The 24,717-nt window shown below is 36.7% G+C and overlaps 1 protein-coding gene across 2 annotated transcripts in view; it reads left to right on the top strand.

The window, feature by feature from the left end:
• Nucleotides 1–24,112, top strand: part of galnt12 (UDP-N-acetyl-alpha-D-galactosamine:polypeptide N-acetylgalactosaminyltransferase 12) — a 51,780-nt gene extending 27,668 nt beyond the window's left edge. Inside the window, exons 7-11 of one of the 2 annotated variants that reach the window (XR_009806397.1) lie at nt 7,380–7,511; nt 7,583–7,693; nt 14,218–14,364; nt 14,419–14,724; nt 23,854–24,112. Coding sequence is in view for 1 of the 2 variants with exons in the window: in XM_061897001.1 (XP_061752985.1) it covers nt 7,380–7,511; nt 7,583–7,693; nt 14,218–14,364; nt 14,419–14,538 (510 nt within the window). In the remaining variant the exon portion in view is untranslated. Of the gene's footprint in view, nt 1–7,379; nt 7,512–7,582; nt 7,694–14,217; nt 14,365–14,418; nt 21,067–23,853 lie in introns of those variants that run through there. The other variant, XM_061897001.1, reaches the window with a different exon arrangement.
• The last annotated feature ends 605 nt before the right edge of the window (nt 24,113–24,717 follow it).

Here is a 24,717-nt window from a genome sequence, read left to right as displayed (position 1 = left end):
TAAAGAGCGTTCATACACACTTTATCCTACTTTAGGGAGGTGTCATGCACACTTTATCCCACTTTAAAGAGCTTTCATGCACACTTTAACCCACTTTAAAGAGCTTTCATGCACACTTTAACCCACTTTAAAGAGGTTTCAAGCAGACTTTTCCCACTTTAAAGAGCTTTCATGCACACACTATCCCACTTTTAATAGGTTTCATGCACACTTTATCCCACTTTAAAGAGGTTTCATGCAGATTTTATCCCACTTTAAAGAGGTTTCATGCAGATTTTATCCCACTTTAAAAAGGTTTCATGCACACTTTAACCCACTTTAAAGAGCTTTCATGCACACTTTAACCCACTTTAAAGAGGTTTCAAGCAGACTTTTCCCACTTTAAAGAGCTTTCATGCACACACTATCCCACTTTTAATAGGTTTCATGCACACTTTATCCCACTTTAAAGAGGTTTCATGCAGATTTTATCCCACTTTAAAGAGGTTTCATGCAGATTTTATCCCACTTTAAAAAGGTTTCATGCACACTTTAACCCACTTTAAAGAGCTTTCATGCACACTTTAACCCACTTTAAAGAGGTTTCAAGCAGACTTTTCCCACTTTAAAGAGCTTTCATGCACACTTTATCCCACTTTAAAGAGGTTTCATGCAGATTTTATCCCACTTTAAAGAGGTTTCATGCACACTTTAACCCACTTTAAAGAGCTTTCATGCACACTTCAACCCACTTTAAAGAGGTTTCAAGCAGACTTTTCCCACATTAAAGAGCTTTCATGCACACTTTAAAGAGCGTCCATACACACTTTATCCTACTTTAGGGAGGTGTCATGCACTCTTTATCCCACTTTAAAGAGCTTTCATGCACACACTATCCCACTTTTAATAGGTTTCATGCACACTTTATCCCACTTTAAAGAGGTTTCATGCAGATTTTATCCCACTTTAAAGAGGTTTCAAGCAGACTTTTCCCACTTTAAAGAGCTTTCATGCACACACTATCCCACTTTTAATAGGTTTCATGCACACTTTATCCCACTTTAAAGAGGTTTCATGCAGATTTTATCCCACTTTAAAGAGGTTTCATGCAGATTTTATCCCACTTTAAAAAGATTTCATGCACACTTTAACCCACTTTAAAGAGCTTTCATGCACACTTTAACCCACTTTAAAGAGGTTTCAAGCAGACTTTTCCCACTTTAAAGAGCTTTCATGCACACACTATCCCACTTTTAATAGGTTTCATGCAGATTTTATCCCACTTTAAAGAGGTTTCATGCACACTTTAACCCACTTTAAAGAGCTTTCATGCACACTTTAACCCACTTTAAAGAGGTTTCAGGCAGACTTTTCCCACTTTAAAGAGCTTTCATGCACACTTTAAAGAGCGTCCATACACACTTTATCCTACTTTAGGGAGGTGTCATGCACTCTTTATCCCACTTTAAAGAGCTTTCATGCATACACTATCCCACTTTTAATAGGTTTCATGCACACTTTATCCCACTTTAAAGAGCTTTCATGCATACACTATCCCACTTTTAATAGGTTTCATGCACACTTTATCCCACTTTAAAGAGGTTTCATGCACACTTTAACCCACTTTAAAGAGGTTTCATGCAGATTTTATCCCACTTTAAAGAGCCTTCATGCACACTATCCCACTTTAAATAGGTTTCATGTACATTTTATCCATCTTTAGAAGGGTTTCTTGCACACTTTATCCCACTTTAAAGAGGATTTTTTGCACACTTTATCCCACTTTAAAGAAGATTCATGCACACTTTACCCACTTTAAAGAGGTTTTATGCACACTTTATCCCACTTTAGAAGGGTTTTTTGCACACTTTATCGCTCTTAAAGGAAGTTTCTTGCACACTTTACCCCACTTCAAAGAGGTTTCATGCACACTTTATCGAGGTTTCAGGGACACTTTATCCGAATTTAAGGGGTTTTTTGCACTCTTTATCCCACTTTAGAGAGTTTTTTTGCACTTTATTTCTCTTAAAGGAAGTTTCTTGCAGACTTTATCCCACTTAAAAGAGCTTTCATGCACATTATCTCTCTTTTAAGGAGGTTTCATGCACACACTATCCCGCTTTAAATAGGTTTCATGTACATTTTATCCCACTTTAGAAGGGTTTCCTGCACACTTTATCCCACGTTAAAGAGGATTTTTTGCACACTATATCCCACTTTAAAGAAGTTTCATGCATACTTTACCCACTTTAAAGAGGTTTCATGCGCACTTTATCCCACTTTAAAGAGGTTTTATGCACACTTTATCCCACTTTAGAAGGGTTTCTTGCACACGTTATCGCTCTTAAAGGGAGTTCCTTGCACACTTTACCCCACTTCAAAGAGGTTTCATGCACACTTTATCCCACTTCAAAGAGGTTTCAGGGAAACTTTATCCCACTTTAAGGGGGTTTTCTTGCACACTTTATCCCACTTTAGAGAGTTTTTTTGCACTTTATTGCCCTTAAAGGAAGTTTCTTGCAGACTTTATCCCACTTTAAAGAGGTTTCATGCACACTTTATCCCACTTTAGAGGTTTCATGCACACTTTAACCCACCTTAAAGAGGTTCATGCACACTTTATCCCACTTTAAAGATGTTTCATGCACACACTATCCCACTTTGAAGAGGTTTCATGCAGACTTTATCCCACTTTAAAGAGGTTTTATGCACACTTTATCCCACTTTAGAAGGGTTTCTTGCACACTTTATCGCTCTTAAAGGAAGTTCCTTGCACACTTTACCCCACTTCAAAGAGGTTTCATGCACACTTTATCCCACTTCAAAGAGGTTTCAGGGACACTTCATCCCACTTTAAGGGGGTTTTCTTGCACGCTTTGTCCCACTTTAGAGAGTTTTTTTGCACTTTATTGCCCTTAAAGGAAGTTTCTTGCAGACTTTATCCCACTTTAAAGAGGTTTCATGCGCACTTTATCCCACTTTAGAGGTTTCATGCACACTTTAACCTACCTTAAAGAGGTTCATGCACACTTTATCCCACTTTAAAGAGCTTTCATGCACACTTTATCCCACTTTAAAGAGGTTTCATGCAGACTTTAACCCACTTTAAAGAGGTTTCATGCAGACTTTATCCCACTTTGGAGAGGTTTCATGCAGACTTTATCCCACTTTAAAGATGTTTCATGCAGACTTTATCCCACTTTAAAGAGCTTTCATGCAGACTTTATCCCACTTTAAAGAGGCTTCTTGCAGACTTTTCCCTCTTTAGGGGGTTTTCATGCGCACTTTATCCCACTTTAAAGAAGTTTCTTGCGCACTTTATCGCCCTTAAAAGAAATTTTTTGCAGACTTCATGCCTCTTGAGGGGGGTTTCATGCGCAGCAAGAGGAGAGTGGTGGTATGGACACGTGCTTACATTTGGTAGTTACAAAGGTTGAGTGAGTGCAAGAAGTCATTATCAGTGCAAGAAGTCATTATCAAGTCAGCAGATGACAAGAATGAAATGTTTCTGTCAGACTGGTCAGTCTGCCTCTGACACATTCCTTCTTGTTATGTGCTCCTACTTCTCCACTCTACAAACTTCCCCCTGAGAAAATATAAACATAGTTGTCATTTTCCAATTCAATATATGGATTTTTTTTTAACCTCTAAGGTATTGGAGCCTTAAATAGGTCGATCATTCATAACATTTATTTTGCTTAATTATTATTTTTGAACAATGACAGTTAAAAAAAAAAAATCCCAATAAAAATCTCAGGGATCCAAAAAGGCCCCCATTTATAAAAGTGTTAAAAAAAAGTCACACTTTTTTTATTTATTACTTTCAACACATTCATTTTTTACCTTTTAATATTTTGTTTCATGTTCAAACCCCCAAAAATATGCAATATTTCAAAGTGTAACATTTGATGTGAAGTAATTGAAGCCTTGAATATGTCAATAATTCATAAAAACATTTTTTGAGCAATAACAATAATATTCTCAAGGATCCAAAAGGGTCCCTCTCATAAAAGTGTTAAAAATAAGTTATACATTACATTTTTAATTTTTTTTACTTTTAACACTTAAATCTTTAGATCAATTTAAGTTGTATCCGGCAATTATACGTTTCAAAAACAAATGTTTTTTTCTATTCCCTTTTTGTCATGAAAAAATATTTTTTTTAATGACAAACACACTCCCTTTTTGTCATAAAAAAAAAAAAATTAAATGACAAACACACATAATACACAATATTTTACCCCAAAAATATTTTCAAGTGGAAGTTGTCACACAAAACTTAAGTTTTTTTTGTGACAAAAACACAAAATATGCAAGTTTCCCCCCAAAATATTACAAAGTGTAATATTTGAGGTAAAGTAATTGTAGCCTTAAATATGTCAATAATTCATAACAAGACTGACTCTATAACTTTTGTTTTTTGACCAATGACAGTTTTAAAAAATCCTAATAAAATTGTAGTGATCATAAAAGTGTTCAAAATAAGTCACAATTTTCCTTTTTTTCTTTCAACATAACTATACATATTTATTTTTGTTCATCTTTTTTTGTGGGGGTTTTATCCCTTTTGTCAAAGAAAACTGTTTTTTTATGAAAAAAACACAAAACATGCAATAATTTCCCCCAAAAATATTACAAAATGGAATATTGGATGTAAAGTAATTGAAGGCTTGAATATTTCAAAAATTCATAACATTGATTCAGATTCATTATTATTTTTTGAGAAAAGACAGTTTAAAAAAAATCCCAATAACATTTTAGAGATCATAAAAGTGTTAAAAATAAGTTATACATTACATTTTTTATTTTTTTACTTTTAACGCTTAAATCTTTAGATCAATTTAAGTTGTATCCGTCAATTATACGTTTAAGAAACAAACGTTTTTTTCATTCCCTTTTTGTCATACATTTTTTTTTTTTTTAATGACAAACACACATAATACACAATATTTTACCCCCCAAAAATATTTTCAAGTGGAAGTTGTCACACAAAACTTTGTTTTTTTGTGACAAAAACACATGTAAAGTAATTGTAGCCTTAAATATGTCAATAATTCATATCAAGACTGACTTTATAACTTTTGTTTTTTGACCAATGACAGTTTTAAAAAAATCCCAATAAAATTCAAGGGATCATAAGTGTTAAAAATAAGTCACACTTTTCCTTTTTTTCTTTCAACATAACAATTATACATATTTATTTTTGTTCATCTTTTTTTGTGGGGGTTTTATCCCGTTTGTCAAAGAAAACTTTTTTTAATGAAAAAAACACAAAACATGCAATAATTTCCCCCAAAAATATTAAAAAATGGAATATTGGATGTAAAGTAATTGAAGGCTTGAATATTTCAAAAATTCATAACATTGATTCAGATTCATTATTAATTTTTGAGAAAAGACAGTTTAAAAAAAAACCCCAATAACATTTTAGAGATCATAAAAGTGTTAAAAATAAGTTATACATTACATTTTTTATTTTTTACTTTTAACGCTTAAATCTTTAGATCAATTTAAGTTGTATCCGTCAATTATACGTTTCAAAAACAAATGTTTTATGTATTCCCTTTTTGTCATTAAAAAATATATTTTTTAATGACAAACACACATTATACACAATACTTTACCCCAAAAATATTTTCAAGTGGAAGTTGTCACACAAAACTTTGTTTTTTTGTGACAAAAACACGAAATATGCAATAGTTTCCCCCCAAAATATTACAAAGTGTAATACTTGACGTAAAGTAATTGTAGCCTTAAATATGTCAATAATTCATATCAAGACTGACTTTATAACTTTTGTTTTTTGACCAATGACAGTTTTAAAAAATCCCAATAAAATTGTAGTGATCATAAAAGTGTTAAAAATAAGTCACAATTTTCCTTTTTTTCTTTCATCATAACAATTATAAATTTTTAATATTTTTCACGGTTTTTTGTGTCGGTTTTTTGTCTCTTTTCACAGAAAACTTTGTTTTTATATGGCAAAAATACAAAATATGCAATAATTTCCCCACAAAATATAGCAAAATGGAATATTGGATGTAAAGTAATTAAAGGCTTGAATAAGTCAATAATTCATATAATTGATTCTGATTCATTATTATTTCTTTTTAACAATGACAGTTTGAAAAAAAAAAACAATAACATTTTAGGGATCATAAAAGTGTTAAAAGTAAGTGATACTTTTCTTTTTTTACTTTCAACTTGGCAATTATACATTTTTTATTATTTTTCACATTTTTTTGGGCGCTTGATTTTTGTCCCTTTTGTCACAGAAAACTATTTTTTTTTATGACAAAAACACAAAATATGCAATAGTTTCCCCCAAAAATATTACAAAGTAGAATATTAGATGTAAAATAATTGAAGGCTTGAATACGTCAATAATAATTCATATCATTGACTCTGATTCATTATAATTTTTTTAACAATGACCGTTTAAAAAAAAATCCCAATAAAATTTTAGGGATCATAAAAGTGTTAAAAGTAAGTCACACTTTTCTTTTTTTTACTTTCAATTTGGCAATTATATATTTTTTTAATTAGTTTTCTTGTTTTTTTTGTGTTTTGTTTTTGTCCCTTTTGTCACAGAAAACTAGTTTTTTTTTATGGCAAAAACACAATATGCAATATTTTACCCCAAAAATATTACAAAGTAGAATATTTGATGTAAAGTAATTGAAGATTTGAATCTGTCAATAATTCATAGTTTATAATTTTTGTTTGTTGAGCAATGACAGTTTTTAAAAAGTTCCAATAAAATCTCAGGGATCATAAAAGTGTTAAAAATAAGTCACACTTTTCCTTTATTTCTTTCAACATGACAATTATACATATTTATTTTATTTCATGTTTTTTTGTGTCTATTTTTTTGTCCCTTTTGTCACAGAAAATATTTGTTTAATGCACAAACACAATATATGCAATAATATTGCAAAATGTAATATTAGATGTAAAATAATTGAAGGCTTGAATATTTCAATAATTCATAACATTGGTTCTGATTCATTATTATTTTTTGAGCATTGACAGTTTAAAAATAAATCCCAATAAAATCTCAGGGATCATAAAAGTGTTAAAAATAAGTCACACTTTCATATTTTTCTTTTAACTTGCCAATGATACATATTTTTTTATTATTTTTCATGGTTTTTTTTGTGTTTTGTTTCTGTCCCTTTTGTCACAGAAAAATTAGTTGTTGTTTTTTTTTTTTTATGGCAAAAACACAAAATGGAATATGTGATGTGAAGTCACTGAAGGCCCCAATTGGCCCCCGGGGGCCGCACTTTTGGACACCCCCGGTCTGTCCCGTGTGTAACAGACACATTGGACTTGCAGTGCTCCTCTCCAACTGCAGGTGGTGCTGTGGTGCTAAACAATGCTCGCTCTCCTGCTCCCAGGAACCTTTCGGCGACGTGTCGGAGCGACTGCTCCTCCGAGAGAAGCTGGGCTGTAAGAAGTTCAGGTGGTACCTGGACAACATCTACCCGCAGCTCCACGTGCCGGAGGACCGGCCGGGCTTCTTCGGAATGGTGAGGCCGCCCCTCGGACGCTCCCGTGGCGCCGCCTGCTAATAACCCGCCGTCTTTGGACCCTGTTGCAGCTGAAGAACCGGGGCCTGCAGAACTATTGCTTGGACTACCCTCTGGATGACAGCCACATGTATGGCAAAAGGGTCACCATGTACCCGTGCCACGGCATGGGCCAGAACCAGGTACGAAACCCCGGGTTGGATTTTAGTATGACGGAAAAAACACTTTGAGATCCGTGGTTGTCAAACTACTACCTCAGGTTGTCAAACTACTACCTCAGGTTGTCAAACTACTACCTCAGGTTGTCAATCTACTACCTCAGGTTGTCAAACTACTACCTCAGGTTGTCAATATACTACCTCAGGTTGTCAATCTACTACCTCAGGTTGTCAATCTACTACCTCAGGTTGTCAAACTACTACCTCAGGTTGTCAATATACTACCTCAGGTTGTCAAACTACTACCTCAGGTTGTCAATCTACTACCTCAGGTTGTCAAACTACTACCACAGGTTGTCAAACTACTACCTCCGGTTGTCAATCTACTACCTCAGGTTGTCAATCTACTACCCCAGGTTGTCAATCTACTACCTCAGGTTGTCAAACTACTACCCCAGGTTGTCAATCTACTACCTCAGGTTGTCAAACTACTACCCCAGGTTGTCAATCTACTACCCCAGGTTGTCAAACTACTACCTCAGGTTGTCAATCTACTACCCCAGGTTGTCAATCTACTACCTCAGGTTGTCAAACTACTACCCCAGGTTGTCAATCTACTACCTCAGGTTGTCAATCTACTACCCCAGGTTGTCAATCTACTACCTCAGGTTGTCAAACTACAACCTCAGGTTGTCAAACTACTACCCCAGGTTGTCAATCTACTACCCCAGGTTGTCAAACTACTACCTCGGGTTGTCAATCTACTACCCCAGGTTGTCAATCTACTACCTCAGGTTGTCAAACTACTACCTCAGGTTGTCAATATACTACCTCAGGTTGTCAATCTACTACCTCAGGTTGTCAATCTACTACCTCAGGTTGTCAAACTACTACCTCAGGTTGTCAATATACTACCTCAGGTTGTCAAACTACTACCTCAGGTTGTCAATCTACTACCTCAGGTTGTCAAACTACTACCACAGGTTGTCAAACTACTACCTCAGGTTGTCAATCTACTACCCCAGGTTGTCAATCTACTACCTCAGGTTGTCAAACTACTACCCCAGGTTGTCAATCTACTACCTCAGGTTGTCAAACTACTACCCCAGGTTGTCAATCTACTACCCCAGGTTGTCAAACTACTACCACAGGTTGTCAAACTACTACCTCAGGTTGTCAATCTACTACCCCAGGTTGTCAATCTACTACCTCAGGTTGTCAAACTACTACCCCAGGTTGTCAATCTACTACCCCAGGTTGTCAAACTACTACCTCAGGTTGTCAATCTACTACCCCAGGTTGTCAATCTACTACCTCAGGTTGTCAAACTACTACCCCAGGTTGTCAATCTACTACCTCAGGTTGTCAATCTACAACCTCAGGTTGTCAAACTACTACCCCAGGTTGTCAATCTACTACCCCAGGTTGTCAAACTACTACCTCAGGTTGTCAATATACTACCCCAGGTTGTCAATCTACTACCTCAGGTTGTCAAACTACTACCCCAGGTTGTCAATCTACTACCTCAGGTTGTCAAACTACAACCTCAGGTTGTCAAACTACTACCCCAGGTTGTCAATCTACTACCCCAGGTTGTCAAACTACTACCTCAGGTTGTCAATCTACTACCCCAGGTTGTCAATCTACTACCTCAGGTTGTCAAACTACTACCCCAGGTTGTCAATCTACTACCTCAGGTTGTCAAACTACTACCCCAGGTTGTCAATCTACTACCTCAGGTTGTCAATCTACAACCTCAGGTTGTCAAACTACTACCCCAGGTTGTCAATCTACTACCCCAGGTTGTCAAACTACTACCTCAGGTTGTCAATATACTACCCCAGGTTGTCAATCTACTACCTCAGGTTGTCAAACTACTACCCCAGGTTGTCAATCTACTACCTCAGGTTGTCAAACTACTACCTCAGGTTGTCAATCTACTACCTCCGGTTGTCAAACTACTACCTCAGGAAAAACTTGTCTTCTCTCCAAGTAGCACAATGAAGAGCAGTCACAGTAGCGTAGTAGGCCTAAGCATTAAGAACAAAGCACAGGTTTTATTCAACAAGTATATTTAATAATGTAAAATATCCGGGCTTTTCATACTTGGCGTCTTTTTTATTTTTATTTTTCCCCTATCTTATGTCAACATTAGCATCGTAACGTTTTATGCTAAAATTTTAGCTCATTTTTATTTTTTGTTTTGATTATTTGTTATTTTACTATTAGCCTAAAATAATGGGTTTTGGGAGATGTCTCCATCTTTGCCAACTGTTGCCATCGCATGCAATCACGTTGCCACAATCTACTACCTCAGGTTGTCAAACTACTACCACAGGTTGTCAAACTACTACCTCCGGTTGTCAATCTACTACCCCAGGTTGTCAATCTACTACCCCAGGTTGTCAAACTACTACCTCAGGTTGTCAATCTACTACCCCAGGTTGTCAATCTACTACCTCAGGTTGTCAAACTACTACCCCAGGTTGTCAATCTACTACCTCAGGTTGTCAAACTACTACCCCAGGTTGTCAATCTACTACCTCAGGTTGTCAAACTACTACCTCAGGTTGTCAATCTACTACCTCCGGTTGTCAAACTACTACCTCAGGAAAAACTTGTCTCCTCTCCAAGTAGCACAATGAAGAGCAGTCACAGTAGCGTAGTAGGCCTAAGCATTAAGAACAAAGCACAGGTTTTATTCAACAAGTATATTTAATAATGTAAAATATCCGGGCTTTTCATACTTGGCGTCTTTTTTATTTTTATTTTTCCCCTATCTTATGTCAACATTAGCATCGTAACGTTTTATGCTAAAATTTTAGCTCATTTTTATTTTTTGTTTTGATTATTTGTTATTTTACTATTAGCCTAAAATAATGGGTTTTGGGAGATGTCTCCATCTTTGCCAACTGTTGCCATCGCATGCAATCACGTTGCCACAAGCTAACGTGAGCATGCTAACGCTTTATGCTAACATTTTAACAAATGTTTGGTTTGTTTTTGTTATATTTTTCTTATTTAATTTATTATCATTTCAGCACCCTGACGTTTAAGGCTAGCACTTTAGCTCCTTTTGATCATTTCAACCAGTTTTATTCTAGGTTCACACCACAGATGGCAGGCAGGCCCAGCTTCATTTCTGCGAGAATTTTCAATGAGTTGGCATACAAAATATTCTTTGAACAAAACCAAATAGTTATTTATTTACAGTGGGGCAAAAAAGTATTTAGTCATCCAGCGATTGTGCAAGTTCTCCCACTTAAAATGATGACAGAGGTCTGTAATTTTCATCATAGGTACACTTCAACTGTGAGAGACAGAATGTGAAAAAAAAATCCAGGAATTCGCATTGTAGGAATTTTAAAGAATTTACTTGTAAATTATGGTGGAAAATAAGTATTTGGTCAACCATTCAAAGCTCTCACTGATGGAAGGAGGTTTTGGCTCAAAATCTCACGATAAATGGCCCCATTCATTCTTTCCTTAACACGGATCAATCGTCCTGTCCCCTTAGCAGAAAAACAGCCCCAAAGCATGATGTTTCCACCCCCATGCTTCACAGTAGGTGTGGTGTTCTTGGGATGCAACTCAGTATTCTTCTTCCTCCAAACACCACGAGTTGAGTTTATACCAAAATGGATACATGGATGATACAGCAGAGGATTGGGAGAATGTCATGTGGTCAGATGAAACCAAAATAGAACTTTTTGGTATAAACTCAACTTGTCGTGTTTGGAGGAAGAAGAATACTGAATTGCATCCCAAGAACACCATACCTACTGTGAAGCATGGGGGTGGAAACATCATGCTTTGAGGCTGTTTTTCTGCTAAGGGGACAGGACGATTGATCCGTGTTAAGGAAAGAATGAATGGGGCCATGTATCGTGAGATTTATTATTATTATTAGAGTCAACAATGCAACTATTTCAAAGTACCATTCACCCATTGACGGTATTTAAATTGGTACCGTATTGGTTCAAATGTGAACGGTCCCCGAACAGATAATGGTGGTTTTTCAATATTTTAAAGGCCTACTGAAAGCCACTACTAGCGACCACGCAGTCTGATAGTTTATATATCAATGATGAAATATTAACATTGCAACACATGCCAATACGGCCGCTTTAGTTTACTAAATTGCAATTTTAAATTTCGCGCGGAAGTATCATGCTAAAACGTCGCGGTATGATGACGCGTGCGCGTGACGTCACGCATTGTAGCGGACATTTTGATCCAGCAACCTTCACAGCTATTAGATGTCTGCTTTAATCGCATAATTCCACAGTATTACGGACATCTGTGTTGCTCGATCTTTTGCAATTTGTTCAATTAATAATGGAGACGTCAAAGAAGAAAGATGTAGGTGGGAAGCGGTGTATTGCGGCCGCCTTTAGCAACACAACCAAAAACTTCTATTTGGTTTCATCTGACCAATCCTATGCTGTATCATCCATGTATCCATTTTGGTACAAACTCAACTCGTGGTGTTTGGAGGAAGAAGAATACTGAGTTGCATCCCAAGAACACCATACCTACTGTGAAGCGTGGGGGTGGAAACATCATGCTTTGGGGCTGTTTTTCTGCTAAGGGGACAGGACGATTGATCCGTGTCGATTGTAGCTGAGATAGGCACCAGCGCCCCCCGCAACCCCAAAGGGAATTAGCGGTAGAAAATGGATGGATGGATGAATGGGGCCATGTATTGTGAGATTTTGAGCCAAAACTTCCTTCCATCAGTGAGAGCTTTGAAGATGAAACGTGGCTGGGTCTTCTAGCATGACAATGATCCCGGGCAATGCAGGAGTGGCTCTGTAAACTCCATAGAAAATCTGTGGAGGGAGTTGAAAGTCCGTGTTGCTCGGCGACAGCCCCAAAACATCAGACACTTTGGCATCTTCGGGCCAGTGGTGCAACTTGAATCCCTCCCTGTTAGTGTTGTTACACCCTCCGACAACACACCGTCGAGGCATGATGTCTCCAAAGTTCCAAAAAATAGTCGAAAAAACGGAAAATAACAGAGCTGAGACCCGGTGTTTGTAATGTGTTGAAAATGAAAATGGCGGCTGTATTACCTCGGAGACGTCACGTTCTGACGTCATCGCCTCCAGAGCTATAAACAGAAAGGCGTTTAATTCGCCAAAATTCACCCATTTAGAGTTCGGAAATCGGTTAAAAAAATAGATGGTCTTTTTTCTGCACCATCAAGGTATATATTGACGCTTACATAGGTCTGCTGATAATGTTCCCCTTTAAAATGATGACAGAGGTCTGTAATTCTCATCATAGGTACACTTCAACTGTGAGGGACAGAATGTGAAAAAAAAAAATCCAGGAAATCACATTGTGGGAATTTTAAAGAATTTATTTGTAAATGATGGTGGAAAATAAGTATTTGGTCAAGCATTCAAAGCTCTCACTGATGAAAGGAGGTTTTGGCTCCAAATCTCACGATACATGGCCCCATTCATTCTTTCCTTAACACGGATCAATCGTCCTGTCCCCTTAGCAGAAAAACAGCCCCAAAGCATGATGTTTCCACCCCCACGCTTCACAGTAGGTATGGTATTCTTGGGATGCAACTCAGTATTCTTCTTCCTCCAAACACAAAGAGTTGAGTTTATACCAAAAAGTTCTATTTTGGTTTCATCTGACCACATGACATTCTCCCAATCCACTGCTGTATCATCCATGTATCCATTTTGGTATAAACTCAACTCGCCGTGTTTGGAGGAAGAAGAATACTGAGTTGCATCCCAAGAACACCACACCTACTGTGAAGCATGGGGGTGGAAACATCATGCTTTGGGGCTGTTTTTCTGCTAAGGGGACAGGACGATTGATCCGTGTTAAGGAAAGAATGAATGGGGCCATGTATCGTGAGATTTGGAGCCAAAACCTCCTCCCATCAGTGAGAGCTTTGAATGGTTGACCAAATACTTATTTTCCACCATCATTTACAAATAAATTCTTTAAAATTCCTACAATGTGAATTCCTGGATTTTTTTTTTCACATTCTGGTTCTCACAGTTGAAGTGTACCTATGATGAAAATTACAGACCCCTGTCATCATTTTAAGTGGGAGAACTTGCACAATCGCTGGCTGACTAAATACTTTTTGGCCCCACTGTATTTGTTAAGCCCATCTTTAATTGTCCCCTAGAGAGGGGGGGTTGCCCACATCTGAGGTCCTCTCCAAGGTTTCTCATAGTCAGCATTGTCACTGGCGTCCCACTGGATGTGAATTCTCTCTGCCCACTGGGTGTGAGTTTTCCTTGCCCTTTTGTGGGTTCTTCCGAGGATGTTGTAGTCGCAATGATTTGTGCAGTCCTTTGAGACATTTGTGATTTGGGGCTATATAAATAAACATTGATTGATTGATTGATAATAAGTCAAAGACCTAATCCAGGTTTTTTACAAGCTGGTTTCAACCGAATGATTAGTTTTTAGTGCATGTGTGTGTCTGATGTGTGGCTTCAGGACGGGGATGGGGGGGTCTTTAAGGGTTTTGTGCATGGGGATCCTAGATTTTGCCCGTCTACTTCCAGTTCTTCGAGTTCACCAGCCTAGGCGAGCTCCAATTCAGCGCCCGTGCGCCCGTCGGCTGCGTGGAGGGAGACGTGGTCAGCACCTACCTTACGGTCCAAGAGTGCAGGAAGCCCGGCGTGGTCCAGCACCAGTTCCAGCTTAGAGAGGTAAGCGCAGTTCTCCCGCGCGAGGCGGGACTCTGACGGCCGTTTGTCTTGCAGGACGGCAGCTTGTTCCACGAGGTCAGCCAGAAGTGCGTGCAAGTGGTGGACAAGATCCCGGCCCTGCGGCCCTGCTCCGACACCGAGGACCAGAAGTGGTTCTTCCAGGAGCGAGCGTAACAGGACTCTGCCTGCTTTTATTCTTGCTCACTACCTTGCAGCCTCAGGGATTTTATAGATCCTGGAGAAAGATGCCAGATGAAGAACAGCCTCCTCCTTCATTGCGCCTCCATCTGGACAAACACGCCATGCTTGGCCTGCAGAGGGCGCTGCTGCTCCTCCACGGACCCTGCATTGGTCCTTCAGGTGGGGATTCTGAAAGCTTTTTCTTTTACAAGTTCCAACTACTCCACTAATATTAATATTTAGTGATGGGTGAAACGACGCCATATGAAAAAAGAACATGTGTGAAATTGACTCTGAGGCGCAAAACTTTTTTTTCCTTGTATTCTTAATTAATTTTATTTACAAAAATCACGCAGAATTTTAATCACTCTAACAACTAAGTTTTTATTTTTGTATTAAATGTTATTTTATTCACAAAAATCACACAGAATATTAATCACTCTTTTTAATTGAATGTTACTTCATTTCCGAAAATAACACAAAATATAAATCATACTAATAACTAAATTTAATTTTTTTTAAATTATTATTAAATGTTACTTTGTTAACAAAAATTACATAGAATATCAATCACCCTAATAACTGATTTTTTTTTTTTTGTGTGTGTGTGTATTAATGACAAAAATCACAGAATATTAATCACCCTAATAATAACATTTTTTTGGTTTATTTAATTGTATTTTTTTTTTACAAAAATCACATAATATTAATTACTCTAATAACTACATTTGGGTTTTTATTTTTTATAAAAATTATTTATTTTTTCTTGTTAATTTAACTGTATCTTATTGACAAAAATCACAGAATATTAATCACCCTAATAAAAATTTTTGGGTTTATTTAATTGTATTTTATTTTCAAAAGCACATAATATTAATTACTCTACAAACTACATTTGTGTTTTTCTTTTTTATTACATTTCTTTTGCTTTTTTTCTTGTTTATTTAATTTTATTTTATTTACAAAAACACATTAATTATTTTAATAACTACATTTGTGTTTTTCATTAATAATTTTGGGGGGCTTTTTTCCTGTTTATTTAATTGTATTCTTTTTAACAAAAATCACATAATATTAATTAGTCTAATAGCTACATTTGTGTTTTTATTTTTTGTAAAAATGTTTTATTTTTTCTTGTTAATTTAACTGTATCTTATTGACAAAAATCACAGAATATTAATCACCCTAATAATTACATTTTTTGGGTTTATTTAATTGTTTTTTATTTTCAAAAGCACATAATGTTAATTACTCTAAAAACTACATTTGTGTTTTTCTTTTTTATTACATTTGTTTTGCTTTTTTTCTTGTTTATTTCATTTTATTTTATTTACAAAAACACATTAATTACTTTAATAACTACATTTGTGATTTTCTTTAATATATTTTTTGGGCTTTTGTCCTGTTTATTTAATTGTATTTTTTTTTTAACAAAAATCACATAATATTAATTAGTCTAATAACTACATTTGTGTTTTTATTTTTTGTAAAAAAAATTTATTTTTTCTTGTTGATTTAACTGTATTTTATTGACAAAAATCACATCATATTAATTACTCACACATTTACATTTGTGTTTTTCTTTTTTATGACATTTTATTTTATTCAAAAAAATCACACAAAAGATAAACATTGTGATAACAACATTTTTGGTATGTTTCTTTATTAAATTGTATTTTATTTAGAAAAAAAACCCCACATGATATGATTATAATAAACACGGTTTTGTTTTTATTTTCTTATTAGTTTTGTTTTGTTTACAAAGATAACAGAATATTAATCACTAATAATTTAGCTTCTGTTTGTTTTTTTGTCTTTTTCAAATACATTTGATTATATTTAGAAAAATCACACAATATTAATCACTTGAATAACTAAGTTTGTGTTTTTTTGTTTTGTTCACAAAAATCACATATAATATTAATCACTCTAATAATTAAGTTTTTGTTTGTTTTTTATTCCATCTTATTTTACTCAGAAAAATTACACAATATTAATCGCGGAAATAACAAAGTTTTTGTTTGTTTTTTATCTTTTTTAAATTCTACTTACAAAATCACTCTAATGTCTAAGTTTTTGTTGTTTATACACATTTTTAAATCAAAATCAAGCAGAAATATAATCAAGTAATTAAGTGTTTTTTTCCCCATTTTTTTTTATTTTCATTTAAAAAAATAACACACAAAAAATTTGTTTCATATTCCTTTAAAAAAAAACCACACACAATTATAATTGTATGTCGATTGTAGTGACATATTAATCCAGCAGATAGCGCCATAATGAAACAATGCAGGGTCGGTGCAGTGTCAATACAGTTAGTGAGCGTGTCACACGCTCACTGAGGCGTCATTTCCCCATCACGAGCGGTGCCTTTTAAAAGGTCCGACCACAGAATTGCATGGAAACCAAAGCAAAATATGAAAGAAACCCATTTTTTAAAGAATGATTTGAGTTTTCGCATAAAATATCATGAAGGAAATGTATAAACGAACACTTGCTGGCGAGGAAGGGGCGGCCTTTGTACTTAGCTACCTGTTCTTTCTTGAATTTTAGTTTTGTGCTGGCACTCACAACTTTCTTTGGCCCCACTGTGAATTATGTTGCAGGGGTAAAAAAAAAAAAAAAAGAGAAGGTACTACTGTAGTTAAGGTGGCATTAACTATTTAAAGGCCTACTGAAAGCCACTACTAGCGACCACGCAGTCTGATAGTTTATACATCAATGATGAAATATTAACATTGCAACACATGCCAATACGGCCGCTTTATTTTACTAAATTACAATTTTAAATTTCCCGCGGAGTTTCCTGTTGAAAACGTCACGGAATAATGACGCGTTTTTGTGACGTTATTGGTTGGAGCGGACATTTTATCCCAGCACCACTCACGGCTAAAAGTAGTCCGATTTAATCGCATAATTACACAGTATTTTGGACATCTGTGTTGCTGAAACTTTTGCAATTTGTTCAACTAATAATGGAGACGTCAAAGAAGAATGCTGTTGGTGGAAAGCGGTGGATTGCAGCTGCCTTTAGCAACCAAAACACAGCCGGTGTTTCTTTGTTTGTTGTGAAGCTTTAATATGGAACAGAGAGGTCAAGCGAACATGTTTCTCTACCACATCAATCAATCAATCAATCAATCAATGTTTATTTATATAGCCCCAAATCACAAATGTCTCAAAGGACTGCACAAATCATTACGACTACAACATCCTCGGAAGAACCCACAAAAGGGCAAGGAAAACTCACACCCAGTGGGCAGAGAGAATTCACATCCAGTGGGACGCCAGTGACAATGCTGACTATGAGAAACCTTGGAGAGGACCTCAGATGTGGGCAACCCCCCCTCTCTAGGGAACCGAAAGCAATCGATGTCGAGCGGGTCTAACATGATACTGTGAAAGTTCAATCCATAGTGGCTCCAACACAGCCGCGAGAGTTCAGTTCAAGCAGATCCAAGACAGCAGCGAGAGTCCCGTCCACAGGAAACCATCTCAAGCGGATCAGCAGCGTAGAGACGTCCCCAACCGATACAGGCGAGCGGTCCATCCTGGGTCCCGACGAGCGGTCCATCCTGGGTCTCGACTCTGGACAGCCAGTACTTCATCCATGGTCATCGGACCGGACCCCCTCCACAAGGGAGGGGGGGACATAGGAGAAAGAAAAGAAGCGGCAGATCAACTGGTCTAAAAAGGAGGTCTATTTAAAGGCTAGAGTATACAGATGAGTTTTAAGGTGAGACTTAAATGCTTCTACTGAGGTAGCATCTCGAACTGTTACCGGGAGGGCATTCCAGAGTACTGGAGCCCGAACGGAAAACGCTCTATAGCCCGCAGACTTTTTTTGGGCTCTAGGAATCACTAATAAGCCGGAGTCTTTTGAACGCAGATTTCTTGCCGGGACATATGGTACAATACAATCGGCAAGATAGGATGGAGCTAGACCGTGTAGTATTTTATACGTAAGTAGTAAAACCTTAAAGTCACATCTTAAGTGCACAGGAAGCCAGTGCAGGTGAGCCAGTACAGGCGTAATGTGATCAAACTTTCTTGTTCTTGTCAAAAGTCTAGCAGTCTAGGGTGTCAAACTCTGGCCCGCGGGCCAAATTTGGCCCGCCGTGTAATTTCACCTGGCCCTTGAGGCAATATCACATTAACATTAGAGTTGGCCCGCTGCTGTAACACCGCATTCACCGCTAATACTCTTACTTGCCAACCCTCCCGATTTTCCCGGGAGACTCCCGAAGTTCAGTGCCCCTCCCGACTTTTATCCGGGACAACAATATTTGGGGTGGGCTTTAAAGGCACTGCCTTTGGCGTTCTCTACAACCTGTCTCCACGTCCGCTTTTCCTCCATACAAACAGCGTGCCAGTCTGAGTCACATAATATATGCGGCTTATACACACAGACAAGTGAATGCAAGGCATACTTGGTCAACAGCCATACAGGTCACACTGAGAGTGGCCGTATAAACAACTTTAGCACTGTTACAAATATGCGCCACACTGTGAACCCACACCAAACAAGAATGACACATTTCGGGAGAACATCCGCACTGTAACACAACAGAAAAAATACCCAGAACGCCTTGCAGCACTAACTCTTCCGGGACGCTACAATATACACCCCCCGCTATCACCAAACCCCGTCCACCTCAACCCCACCGCCGAAAAGAGGCATTCCATTTTTATTTAAATTTTATTTGATATGCCATTGATATTTTTTTATTATTATTATTATTATTTGAAACCCGATTTTGCATGTCACTATAAAGTTATATAAGCCTTGCTTGTTCAATATTCAATGCAAAACTTGTTTGGGTCCCTATTAAAAGGTTCATTTGTTCAACCTCGGCCCGCGGCTTTGTTCGGTTTTAAATTTTGGCCCACTCTGTATTTGAGTTTGACACTCCTGCTCTACCACATCTCAACCGGCAGGTTTCGGTGAGAAAATTGTGGTAATAAGTCGGCTCTTACCGGAGACATCAGCGGAGCTCGCGTTGTTCTTCCTGCTGCTGTCAAATAGGCAGCTGCGACTTTCTTGGCTCTTCCATCAGAGACACTGGCGGTCACCAAACCCCTCCGACTTTCAGGTATGACTTTATAATCTCACTAAAACACTAGTAACACAATAATCAGATAAGGGATTTTCCAAAATTATCCTAGTATATGTGTCTAATAACATCTGAATCGCTCTGTAACGGACTTCCTGCCGTCCCCGTGTGGGTTGCGGGGACACCTGACACATGCGTGCGCTGCGGGGGTAGGTCCTCGCTCTTGTCGGCTGGGTTGTCGCGCTTCTGGTCTGCTGCCTGGTGTTTCTTCCTCCGTGCTCCCCTGGTCGTTCCTCCCTCGCCCTTTTTATATTCGAGCAGCAGATAGACAGATTGCGAGCAGCTGTGTGATCGACGCACCTGGCTGAGATTGCTGCTGTGGTGTCGCTCCGCGTGTGTCACGCCTCTCTTCGCCGCCGCATGCCCCGCCTCCCGGCCTCCAGGTGGGCCCGCGCTGCTGTTGTCGGCCCGTCGGCGGTGTCTCTCCACACGCTCCCACTGCCGTCGCCTTTTTTTTTCTTTCACTCTAACTTTCCTCATCCACGAATCTTTCATCCTCGCTCAAATTAATGGGGAAATCGTCGCTTTCTCTGTCCGAATCGCTCTCGCTGCTGGTGGCCATGATTGTAAACAATGTGAGGACGTGAGGAGCTCCACAACCCGTGACGTCACGCGCACATCGTCTGCTACTTCCGGTACAGGCAAGGCTTTTTTATTAGCGACCAAAAGTTGCCAACTTTATCGTGGATGTTCTCTACTAAATCCTTTCAGCAAAAATATGGCGAAATGATGAAGTACGACACATAGAATGGACCTGCTATCCCCGTTTAAATAATAACATCTCATTTCAGTAGGCCTTTAATAAACTCCTTGTATGCTTTTTTTTTAATGACTTTATCTCGCCAACAAGAAGGCATTGAGCGTAGTTCTCTGATTGGCGGAGGCGCCACATGCCCACACGAGTGCACCGGGATACGTTTTTGGCCGCGGTCACTTTTGGGACTCTCGCCCCCAGGCTGCGCCGCAGTTCCTGGGGAAGAAGGCCCGCCTGGTCTCTGGAGGCCCACAATAGCAGATGGCTGACGGATGGACTTTTCTTTTGTTGTTGTTTTTGTTGCTCGCTCCCTAAAAATGTTGCACATGTCCAGCAGAGGGAGTTGATGTTTATGGCACAACGTGTGCTGGAAGGTGTGGATCATCTTTTTTAACAGGGTGGCAGATATCACGAGCCTCCGCACTTGTGTACGCGTCATTTTTTTTTTGCAATGTGAGGTCTACAAAAATCTGTGTTATGAATAAATGATACATTTGAACTGCGTCCCTAAGCTAAGAGGGGCAAAGTGCCAGCAGAATATTCAAATGTTGGAGACGACGTAACATTCTGTTGCGTACACTTTTTGCTTAATACGCTTCATCTCTCTCAGGTATGTTTTTGATTTACCAACAATAAAATGTGTATTTAAGAGCACATGTTTTTTTTATTCATGTCATAAATCAAGTACCATTATAATGGTAAATACAGTAGGCCCAGGTATGCATTAAAACCAAGTGTATTTTTGTATTTAAAAACGTATTTTTTCTTAAATGTTATTTTATTTACAAAAAATACCCAGAATACTAATCACTCAAATCCCTAAGTTTTTGTTTTTTCTTTTTTTTAATTAAATGTTACTTTTATTTACAAAAATAACATATATAATTTAACTTTTTTTTCTTTTTTACTAAATTAAAGCAGGGGTGTCCAAAGTGCGGCCCACAGCTAATTGTTTATCGGCCCCCCACACATTCTGGAAATGCTATTGCAAAAATAAAAAATGAGGTGAAATCTATCGAGAAAAAGTTGCAATGTTAACACAAAGCTGCCATGCAGGATGTTTATTTTTCTTTTGTCTTTATTTTATCATGTAAAAACCATCTTTACCATGAATTGATTAACGATTAAACAAGTTGAAAAACTTAATTGGGGTGTTACCATTTAATGGTCAATCGTACGGAATATGTACTACTACTACTTAAATCTACTAAGTACAAGTTTCAATCAATTATTTATTTTAAATTTTTTTGCTATTGCTCAAAACAAAAACTAATGACAAAAAAAAACAGTTATAATTATTTTCAAAGCTCCAATTAGTTCAAAAATGTCACTTTAAAATGTTTTATGTGGTAAATATCGCACATATTGTGCAGTTGCCGTATAAAAACAAAGTTTTCTTTGACAAAAGAGCATAAAACAAACAAAATAATAGTTTAAAGCTGATCTCGGCGTGGCGCAGTGGGAGAGTGGCCGTGCGCAACCCGAGCGTCCCTGGTTCAATTCCCACCTAGTACCAACCTCGTCACGTCCGTTGTGTCCTGAGCAAGACACTTCACCCTTGCTCCTGATGGGTGCTGGTTAGCGCCTTGCATGGCAGCTCCCTCCATCAGTGTGTGAATGTGTGTGTGAATGTGGAAGTAGTGTCAAAGCGCTTTGAGTACCTTGAAGGTAGAAAAGCGCTATACAAGTACAACCCATTTATTTATTTATTTATTTATCTCGTAACTTAAGTGTTGAAAGTAAAAAAAAAAAAAAACCTTAATAAAAATGTATCACTTTCTGAGTGGGGCACCTTTTGGATTCCAAATATATTGAATGGTATTTTATTTATCTTTTCACTGTGATTACTCAAAAATATAAAATAAAACACAAAAAAACCAGACATTTTTGACAGAAATGCCATAAAACATTTTTTTTAAGTTTATATAGAGATTTGCTGTAAGAGTTAAATAAAAAATAATAATAAAAAGTTGACTTATTTTTAACATTAATCGAGACCCTTTATGGTCCCCAGGACCCCTAAAGGTAAAATACATTTTAAAAATACATATATTTATTCAGTTATGGTTTGAAAATTAAAAATATCAAAATGGCCCCCACATGCTTTGATTTTTCCGTGTGCCGCCCTCAGTGGAAAAAGTTTTTGACACCCCTGGTTTTAACAGTAACACTGTTTGAATATAGGAACATAAAACACTGTACTTTAATCAAGTGATTCTTTGGCGTGCCACTAGATGGAGCCCACGTACCACACGGTACTCTGATACAGCACATGCAATTAGGAAATAGGTGATTTGTTTAGGAAAAGCATCGTCTGAGAGGGAAACGTGGCCTCAGATAAGATGGCCACTTTGTTAAATATAATAAAAAATATGTCATATGTATTTTTATAATGTATTTTTTTTTTTTTAAAGAAAGATGGTCATCACATAGGAAAGAGTGCACAAAAAAAAATCAATTCACATCCGAATCACGATTCTTTTTCACCCGTATCAAAACAGATTAATAATTTTCATTATAAAAAAAAAATATTTTTGTTATAAAAATGTAAAAAAAAATCTAAACTTTTTTAGTAGAGAGATTTCCGAATGAACCACAGTTCTAATTTTTAACAATTCTTGATTAATAATAAAAAACTAATTTTATTTGTATTATTATTTTAAATGGGTAACATTTAAAAAAACAATCCGTTTTCTTTTAGTTAAGAGTAATGTTAATATTAATCACTCTAAGAAAAAAGTTTTTTGTTTCTTTTTTCTTAAATGTTATTTTATTTACGAAAAATCACACATAATATCAATCACTCAAATCCCAAAGTATTTTTCAATTATTTATTTTAATTAAATGTTACTTTATTTTGAAAAATCACCCTAATAACTCAATTTAAGTTATTTTTTTATTTTTTATGAAATAGTCTCTTATAGACACAAATCAAACTCTAATAACTTGAGTATTTTTTGTTTCTTAAATTGTTTTTTATTCACAAAAATCACGCAGCATATTAATCACTCTTAAGAACTAATTTTCTTTTAAATGTTATTTTATTTACAAAGATTACCCAGAATATTAATCAGTCAAATCCCTAAGTTTTTGTCTTTTCTCTTTTTTAATTAAATGTTACTTTTATTTACGAAAATAACATATATATTTATATACACACATATATACATATAAGCCATCCTAATAACTAAATTTAAGTTTTTTCTTTTTTACTAAATGCTACTTTATTTACAATAATCACATAGAATATAAATCACCCCAATAACTTAAGTTTTTTTTTTGTTTATTAAATGTTATTGTATTGATAAAAAATAAAAAAAAATCACAGAATATTGATCTCCCTAATAACTAAATGTTTTGTTGTTATTAATCATTTAACTGGCACCCAATTTTATTTAAAAAAAATATTGAATATTGAATCAAGAATCTTTTTGAATACAGAATGGATGCTGAATGGAATGTTCCGGTGCCCCAAGAGTCCCATTCCCAAAACCTCTGTGCTGTTTGCAAATGAACATATTTTTGTTACATTTTGAACACAGGAAGTGGACACATGTGTCAATGATTCCTGTGAAAAATTAACTCTATTTTACTCTATTGTACTTCTCCTTTCTCCTTTTGAAGCAAACATATTGCCAGCACAATATAAAGCGTGTGCCTGCTTGGTGCAATAAACATCATCTGGGTTTGGTGAACTTTATTGCTATTTTGGATTTGTGCATATTTTGTAAAATAAGAATGTGTCAGTGCTGATGAATGAACGCGTAATTATGATAGTTACTCCAAAATCATTTAAATGTCTTTTTTTTTGTTTTGTTATTCGATGACGTCACTGATGTTGCCACAATATGTGTTTTTATTTCACTACTTGTGTTGTTTCCTTAATGCGAAACAATTTTCGGCTAAATGTTATTTAGTTTACGGTCCTCCACACCACTGGATGGCGCTAATTGTCTTTAGAAAATTTAGGCCATGGTCCTCCACACCGCTAAGTGGCGCTATTTGTCTTTTAAATTTAAGTTATGGTCCTCCACACCACTAGATGGCGCTCTTTGTTTTTTAAAATTTAGGTGATGGTCCTCCACACCACTAGATGGCGCTCTTTGTTTTTTAAAATTTAGGATATGGTCCACACCACTAGATGGCGCTAATTGTTTTTAAATATAGGTTATGGTCCTCCACACCACTAGATGGCGCTAATTGTTTTAAATATAGGTTAGGGTCCTCCACACCACTAGATGGCGCTAATTGTTTTAAAATATAGGTTGGGGTCCTCCACACCACTAGATGGCACCAATTGTTTTT

Source organism: Nerophis ophidion, linkage group LG04 (assembly GCF_033978795.1).
Source record: "Nerophis ophidion isolate RoL-2023_Sa linkage group LG04, RoL_Noph_v1.0, whole genome shotgun sequence".
Lineage (NCBI taxonomy): Eukaryota > Metazoa > Chordata > Actinopteri > Syngnathiformes > Syngnathidae > Nerophis > Nerophis ophidion.
Note: the sequence above shows the minus strand (reverse complement) of the source record. Positions and strands in the feature narration are given on the sequence as shown.